General features: G+C 36.7%; 1 protein-coding gene across 1 annotated transcript in view; it reads left to right on the forward strand.

The window, feature by feature from the left end:
• BPNT2 (3'(2'), 5'-bisphosphate nucleotidase 2) overlaps positions 1 to 8374 on the forward strand; it is a 29480-nt gene extending 21106 nt beyond the window's left edge. The window contains exons 4-5 of the mRNA XM_019664536.1: positions 2997 to 3158; positions 4661 to 8374. Of these exons, the coding sequence (XP_019520081.1) occupies positions 2997 to 3158; positions 4661 to 4932 (434 nt within the window). The 3' untranslated portion in view covers positions 4933 to 8374. The remainder of the gene's footprint in view (positions 1 to 2996; positions 3159 to 4660) is intronic.
• The last annotated feature ends 735 nt before the right edge of the window (positions 8375 to 9109 follow it).

Here is a 9109-nt window from a genome sequence, read left to right on the forward strand (position 1 = left end):
CTCTTGAGCGAGCTCTTAACCAACTGAGCCACTCGGCCGGCCCCTGAGATAATATTTACACACCTTTATTCTCCCACCTTTGTTCATATCTTTGGTTTCCTCTTAAATACACAGTTAAATTTACTCAGTGGTAACCAACAGTGCTTTTGCTGAGAGTTCTCAGTCATCTCTTGGTTGGATAAAGCTTGTTCTCTAATAGATTTCTTCAGGAGAACTAGCTCATGAATATGGTGTTACCTGAGTTTTTACATGGTAAAATCTTTCTTCTGCTGTGATACTTGAAAGACCTCTTGGCGAGTTATAAAATCTTTGGTTCATCCTGTATTTATTTTCTAGGGCTGCCTTAACAAATGACCATAGCTTAAAAACAACAGAAACTTATTGTCTTGAAGTTCTGGAGGCCAGAAGTCTGATATCAAGTTGTCAGCAGTGTTATGCTTCCACTGAAAGCTCAAGGAAAGAATCTTTCCTCTTCTAACTTCTGGTGGCTCTAGGGAATCCTTGGAGTTCCTTGGTTTATAGACACATCACTCCAATCCATGCCTCCATCTTCACATTTCTTCGTATTTGTGTCTCCTCTTGGAAGAACACCAGTCAGTGAATTTAGGGCCCACCCTAATCCAGTATGACCTCAACTTTAATTACTTCTGCAAAGACCCTATTTCCAAATGAGGTCACATTGCAGTGATTTTGGGTAGACTTGCATTTTGTGGTACAACACTATTTAACCCTCCATGCACCCTTTTTTCCTGGTTAACTGGTAGAAATTGTTGAACTGGTGTCATAACTGTGTGGGCGCATGTTCATTCTTGTTGGCAAAAGGATGATAACCTGATTTTCTTTCCTTTTAAGTGGCTTGGTCTTTTTGCCTGGAGAGCCAAATAACCTTATCTTTATAGTTTAATACTAGAATGATGATGTATCTCAGATTGGGTGTTGGCAGTCTGGGTAGATGTCTATGTAGTATCTCTCTCACTGGACATTTAGGTATTCTATTATTTCAGGGACATTTTCTTGAGTCATTTTAGAGATTAGTTCTATTTCATTATTTTGTTTTTCTTTTTCAGGGACTCCTCTAACGTATGTTTGTTGACTCTTCTTTCATTGGCTTCCATATCTGTCACTTTCTGTCTGGTCCCTTTTATCTGTTTACTTTTTCACTTTGTGCTTGTCTCATTGCTTGCTGTGCTTTTGGACAAATCTGTTCTTTGTGATTTAATGCAAAGTCTTCAGTGATTTCTGTCTGTTCTTTTTTTTTTTCCCAGTTTCTTTCCTGTGTTATGCAAGTTTCTATTTCATATCTTCCTATTGTTTGTTCATCTTTTCTTGAGTTGTTTTTTTGTTTGTGCCATAGCATTCTTTTTTATTTTTTGTTGCTTTTTATTCATGCTGTAATGTTATGGGATAGTTTTCCCCTGCTTTGCAGAAATTTTCAATTAGCCTGAAATGTTTTAATCTTCATTCTCTGTGTTTTCTTCTTCGAAATTTCAGTGGACGTTGCAGTTTTACATTTCTTCATCATATTTGGGCCAGCTAGTGTGGAATCCATTGGAGGGTGGTGATTCTCAATTAAGGAGCCTCCTTTTCTGTTAGCCAGCGAAAGGCATTAATTATCTTTATTTCAAGCACCTTTTTTTGTTTTCACATTTCTTCTTTCTTGTTTGATCCTTCTCTTTAGTTCTATTTGCTGTCTTCCGAGTTGTCTGTCTTTTGGAGAGACATCCTAAAAGATGTCATACATCCTCCAGTATGTTATTAAAGCTTCACTTTTGGTTCCAGTCTTCTCACTGCTCTATTGTCAAGTTTTGGACCTCCTTTCAGTAGTTCTCATTTTAGGTGGGACCTTTTCCTTCTGGGGAGAAAACCTGGCTGATGTTATCTGACTTCTGCCACCACTGATGGTCCTCTGACCTCTTGGCACTTCTGTGAAGCTCCTGCCATGTTCCCCACACTGAAGTCAGCGGCAGCACTTAACTGCTGATCTTGAGTATTTACTCCCCTTCTTTCTCATAAATTAAGTTTTGAGTTATCCTCTGTCTTCTTACAGGTATTGATTAAGGGTTGTGTATTTACTCTCCCTGTTGCTATATGGGGTTTTTAGGAAGAAATGTGAGAAGAGTCTGAGAGACTGCCATCATCCTTGGGGAACTCAGAAACCCAGACTCTTTCATTATTTTTATTTTTTTCTGTAGCCAGGAATAAGTAGTAATGCCCCTGCTTTCCTTGCTAGCCTTAGTGGGTTATATATACCCTATTGTGAGTGAATGCTAGAACAGCACTCTAATTGGGAGAATTCTGAGTAAGTTTGTTTTCTTGTTTAGTTTGGTAACAGTGAAGAAAACTTCTAAACCAAGGAAAACATTTCAAGCCATCTCTAGAGTCTCCTCACCTTCTTAAAAACTCCTCTCTAGTTTGAAGTCTAGAGCCTTTTTCTTTTTATATTGTCTGATAAAGCCGATATGTAAATCTAACTCACCTGTTTAACAATTTTAAAATTTGAATTATCCAGGGCACTTAGCTGTGCTTATGGCATAGGTTGTCACAGGTCGGGTTCCCCAGGAATCAGACTTTGGGATGGAGATTAGCATGCAAGATATTTACTGGGGGTGCTCTTGGGAGGAATTCTGTGGAAGGGAGGGAAGGAAGCTGGATTAGGTACAGGGAGAAGTTCAGTTACAGTGGGATCCCCGTGAAGACTCACCCACCATCCCACGGGGAGCTTGAGCCTCAGAGCTGTTAAGGCAAATATTTAATGGTTATTATCTCTGGCTGGGCAGGATTATATGGTCTTTTTTAGCTTTGTCTTAATACATGCTTATTTTAATGTAAAAAAACCCCATACTACTCTGTATTCAGGAAGAAAATAAAGCTTTCTGTTTTGGAAAAAATGTACAAGTAATTCTGTGGAAAAGGATTTTTTTCAGTCACTCTTTGTACTTTGAGTTGTAGTTTTAAAAACTTCAGTGCTCTAAATGGGTATTATATTTGCTTTTCAGCTTGGGCAATGGTAGATGGTGGGTCAAATGTGAAAGCCCGCACTTCCTACGATGAGAAGACCCCAAGGATCGTTGTGTCTCGCTCCCATTCAGGGATGGTCAAACAGGTTGCTCTTCAGACTTTTGGAAACCAGACGACAATTATCCCTGCTGGTGGTGCTGGTATGTTCCTGCTCCCCGTCAATGCCTGTAAAGTATTCCCAGCATGGTCAAGGCTTATGTCAGGAGAAAGACTTGGTTGCCCCATGCTTGAAAGAAAATGAGAGTGGACAGTGTGCTTTCAAGACAGGACGGTCTCCTTCTTGGCTATTTCTAGGGTGGGAATTCAGTCACGCATGCCTTGTTAGAAACAGCCTCCCAGTAGAAATGAACAACATCACAATAGTGGTTTCTATTCCTTGAATACTACAAAAGCGTCTTCCTGCCAGTGATGTACCTTCATTGGTGGTTCTATATATGGTCTGATTTCAAAATTATGGTCCTGTTAGTTTAACTCTAGGAATATCAGGGAGAGAAGATCCAAGTATATTACGATGCTTCATATGGCAGAAGGATGCCAGGAATCATCGTAAGTGTTATTACAACGGCTAATCCCTGGGTCACTTTTAACGCCCCTGAACTCCTCAGCATGCATGTCTGGGTTGAGCCAGAGAGTCTAGTGCCCACCTAGCCAGCTTAATGTATATTCTATACTATTGTATTACCTATGTTGTAGAGCAGGGGTCAGCTGACTTTCTGAAAGGCCAGAAGTATTTTTTAGGCCTTGTGAGCCACATATGTTCTCTATTGCATATTATTCTTGTTTTGTTCTGTTTTCTAAACCATCCTTTAAAAATGTAAAAAGTGTTCATACCTTGAAGGTTATATAAAAATAGGCCGTGGCCTGGATTTGACGCATGGGCCATTGCCCACCCTTGTTTTGAATGCTGTTTAATATCTTTAGAAGTGTTTTATTTCAAATAAGTAGCAAATAATGGTCAGAAATGTTTGTGTTTAAAAACCTTTTCAGCACAATAATAAAGGGAAAAGTAATGCTTACTAATTTCTAAGCCTAATGTAGTTTACTGATTGCATATATCTGCCTACCTTAGTATCACTTTGCTATTTTCTTATAGTCTCTGTTAGGTCAATTATGAAAGGTAATGGCCAAAATACTCAGGAGGAATGGAATAAACCTGATTCTAGACCCATTTTCTTCTGTGGTTGTTTTATTATTTTATTTTGAAACTTTGCCTTGTTACAAAGAAAAAGTAAGATAGTAGTGTTATTTTGTATTCTCTTCTTTCAAATTCATCTTTCTTAGATATTCAAGTGGGTGTTTAGTTTCAGCATAATATCCATAGGAAATGATCCATACTGGATGTCTCATTTCATGAAAACAACCACAAAGATGTAAATTTTAAAAATTATAGACATATATTTGGTTATACTTGAGAATACCTTAATAAGTTACTTTGCAGTATATTTTTTGCTCATTTCGGTTTAATGTCTGTGCTGTTCCTTTTCTAAAAACTATTTTATAATGTTAGACTTAGCAGTTGCAAAGATAGTCCAGAGAGCTCCTGAATACCCTGTGCTTTTCTTTTTAACAATTTCCTGAAAAAATTAAGTCACTTTCTCTAAATCTTTTCAACAGTAACCTAAATTCTGTGTTTATCTTTTAGGTTATAAAGTTTTAGCGCTCTTGGATGTACCTGATAAGAGTCAAGAAAAAGCTGATCTATATATTCATGTGACATACATCAAAAAGTGGGATATATGTGCTGGCAATGCCATCTTAAAAGCCCTTGGGGGGCATATGACCACCCTGAGTGGTAAAGAAATCAGTTACACCGGTGCCGACGGCATTGAGGGGGGGCTCCTGGCCAGCATCAGAGTGAACCACCAAGCTCTGGTCCGAAAACTCCCAGATCTGGAGAAGACAGGACCTAAATAAGCAAGTGATTACAGATCACAGCTCTTCAGAGATGGATGGTCAGCCTGAAATGCTGGAGGCTTCAAAGGATGGGTGGAGACTGCATGGTTAAGGCCATCCCGAACTTTTTAAAGTATTTATGAAGCATCAGAGACTTATTTTCCCTGTAACAGGATGCAGGATCAGGGAAATGGGTTGCTATGTGTCTCAAGTATTGTCTTTATTTTTGAGACTATTTTCATACAGTTGTCATACACAAGGCGCATATGTATGTATGTATATATATATATATATATATATATATATATATATATATATATGTTTGTGAATTAAAATCTATAACTGAGTCTACATTGCTGTGAGTCACCATTTCCACACATCATGAATCTTCACTGTTGGTTCTTTCATATAGAATTGGGCTGAAGAAAGGGTCAATTTCTTGTAGATGTTTAATGTTACTTTATGCTTATATCTCATTTAAAATAAAGTGATTGGGGGTTTTTACCCCTAATTCAGATGGAAAGCACAAGAAGCCACACGTTCGTTAATATGCAACAAATGCTCTATTTATCTGTTAGTGAGGATTTCTTATGGATTAAAATAGAAAGAGCTTAAATTGTTTTTATTTCTTTGAAACTTTAATAACAGGTTCACCAGCTAGTAGAGAATATAGATATATATAGGATGGTTGCGTTGTGTTTTCTCTGTGTGTGTGCGTGTGTGTGTGTTTTGTTTTAACAAGAAAAGTGTGTTTGTACTCATGGTTTCAACCTTTCTGCCATCTTGCTGTTGATTTTCATTTGCCCTGTGGACAGTGCATGAGTCCATCATTTTCCTCTTGACCAGCATTTAGTCTTTAACATGTAAGATTTGAATTATGGTTTCAGGGTTAGCACTAGCTTTTTGGTACATTTTCTCATTAGGGACAAAATATGCTATAAGGCACTACAGAAATATAAACAATTCTATTATTAATTGAAAGTTATTTGACACTGTATGAATTGAGTTAGCTTTCATTATTTTCAAAAGCTTTCTTTAAGTACTTTTAAAAAATGTTGCCAGGTTTGTGTATAGGGATTCTCTCTCTCATTATCGAGAATGAGTTACGGTTGCTTTTGCCATGGTTGCTTTTACCATTAATAAATGGATCTAACCTAACCAAACTCTCAAAAGTAGTAACTTTTGAGATAATTTATAGTTTCCCTTTATATTAAAATGAAGGTTAAAGTTAACTTTTTGATGCATTTAAAAAATTTTTTCTCTTCAGTATGAAGAATCTGGCTGGAAGAAAGGTTGTGGCATACTCACTGTGTAGCTGTAATTAGAACCTTGCTTTGTGAGCTATCATTGTGGTATCTGAAAGCTTCATGTATACAAACAAACCCTTATTTCATGGGACTTTGATGTCCTTGTATTCCATAATACACTGATGAGGAGAGGGATTTTTCATGGTTTGTTTCCTTTTTTTTAAATTTTTAACCCTAAAGCAACTTTCCATTTGTTTTCCTATGTTGGAGGTATAATTGACCAAAGAGTAGACATCCTCAGCTGGTAGAAAGTGCATACAACTTTAGGTTTGCATATTACACTGCCCAAAGCCCTTCAACTCCTCATTAGGGAATTAAACCTAGTATCATGCATTTGTTTCCATCCAACCTCTAGCAACTGGTCACGAATCTTATAGAGTAATGGGCCTCAATAGGTAGGACTTTTTCTTTTTTAGTTTCAAGGTAGGCTTTTGTTCAGTAAAAACTTGCTCAAAGTTTTGGTAGTAGGAACACTTGACATTTAAATAGGACTTAGGAATTCTAAGTCCTGAACAGAATATTGAAGACCTCATCTTCTTATTTTGCAATGACATGAAGGGGTCGTTTTGTGTCAGGAGAGCTGGCAGAGGCATGTGCTGTTTCCTGAGTCATAGTATAAAAGCATTTGTGTCATTGTAAGCATATCAAAGTTAGGGAAATCGGAGTGGCATAGTGGGAAATGGAATTTAAATGGAATTTTTCCCCCAATATTACATTGGAAACTTATTATATAATGGAAATGAAGCTAGTTCATATTAGCAAGCATGATTGCTTTTGGTTTTATTTTTAATTTTATTAATCTGCATATAGGTAATAACTGAAGGACTTATGTGCAAAAATTAAGATAATGGCTGTCAGTTAAATGCATTATTTTTACAATTCGTTGGTTATAGTCCAGTTACTAATGATTTTTAAGTGCTTTCATAGAAAGTCCCATTAAAATTTTTTTTGTTTCTAAAAGTCAATATACATTACAGAATATAACTACAAAGAACACTATTTATATTTATGTAAGACATTATTATGCCAGAACATACCAGTAAAAAACCTTGATGAATAAGGGAGGCATATATCTCCCAGAATTACATAAATAAAATTATTTCTAAACTGGAGCAAAATAACTAGAGTTTACTTTTAGTGACCCTTACTCCCCAGCTCCTGATTTTTCCTTTCCCTCATCTTTGCCCTTATTTAGAGGATAATTTCCCCCTTAAAATTGAGTTTTACACATCATATTTAGTAAAAGCAGAGACATCAATAACCTTAGTAGCCATCAGCTGTCCCCTCCCTCTGCCTCTTCATTTCTGCCTCTTCCCTATCTCTAACCCATAATGTTCTATTATTTCTGCTCCTCCTTCTTAACCAGTATATTCCCTCTTCCCCAACACTTGTCCAGGAATTCTTGCACAGACCTAGTTCTCTCAAGATTGGCTGCTGGTATCTTACAGTAGAACTGAGGCTCTAGTCAAGTTCCCAGTGAGGGAGATCAGTCCTGGAGGAATCCTGCTTGACCATTACTCTTCAAAAACTGCAAAAAGTAACATCACTTGCAAACCACAAAGCTTTAAACTGTCAGATCTAATGCAGTGCTTCTGTCTTTGCAAAGCATTTCTTCCGGCCCATCCTTCAAAGAATGAAAATGCAGAAAATACAAGAGAGTTGGGTATATAAACCTGTTTGAGAGAATTTGCTTTTTCTATCAGTTTTCATACTTACATGCCTATTTCAGTGAGATTACAAGGGCCTACAAGATGGGTCATATTTGTCTTTGGTATTCAATTGTTCCCTTTTCCCCAATTTTAATGGTTTTTTTTTCTTGATTTTAAATCAATATTCAAGTGACTTGTTTAGCTATATAATGAAGTACCAAATGTTTGAGTTTATGTGTTTTAGGTAATAATTGTGCAAACTCTTCCTGTTTGCTGGGTGCCCTGTTTGCTGGGTGCTCCGGTTGAGTATTGTGCAAACTGGATCAGAGGAGGCGGGAGAGGGGCAGTGGCTAAGAGAAGGGTGGGAAAGGAAAAGATAGCTCAGGGGAAGAGTAGCAGAGGGAGAATGCAAAGCAAACACCTGCCAGGACACCTGCGATCAGGAATTCTGCCCTTCTCTCAGATGTTGAATTCAAAAATTGGATTTCACTCAGGTTTTGAAGGTGATAACTACCCTTAATAGCTCAAGCGTAAAAGAAAACAGGAATGCCACCCTCTGTTCCTCAGAAAAGAAAATATCCAAGCTTTCCTCTCCCTGATAACACCTTGAAAATGGCCTTATGGAGATCATCTTTGGCAAGTTTATAAACAAACTATTTGGATTTTATTGTAACTGCAACTACTTATCTTGGTTAGGTGTTGATTGCTGCTGGATAGAAACAAGGATTTTTCATTTTAAATCTTGGTTGAATTTTAGATGTATTTAATTATTTTCAGTATATGCTTACCAAAAGTCTGTCTTGTAACTGTTATGTAAAATAAACCTAATCTGGTTTCATTTCTATCCTAAAAAAGTTGTGCCTTAACAATAGGGCATTGTATGTTAAGGGTAAACAAAATGTTTGTTTGTTTGTTTTTTAACAGATGGGGAAAGTAGGAAATTTTTGCCATTAAAATTTTAAGTTCTTTTAATGTTTTTAATATTTAGAGTTGGGGAAATTCATTAAAGTTAAATAAAATTGATATAAAATTATTTTTGCATAATCTAGCATTTACAGCTAAAGTACATTTTTATAACTGGCATCTTGATGTATATAGGCCTGAAATGATACTTATCGTTTGGTTTTTAATTTCATTTAATATAGGCCAGGATAGATTACGTGGGTTTTTTTTACTTTAGAATTATTTCACTGTGCTATTATATCTGTTCTCCTAGTCCTCTGAATCACTTTGGTTTTAAAA

Source organism: Hipposideros armiger, unplaced genomic scaffold, assembly GCF_001890085.2.
Source record: "Hipposideros armiger isolate ML-2016 unplaced genomic scaffold, ASM189008v1 scaffold_425, whole genome shotgun sequence".
Classification (NCBI taxonomy): Eukaryota; Metazoa; Chordata; class Mammalia; order Chiroptera; family Hipposideridae; genus Hipposideros; species Hipposideros armiger.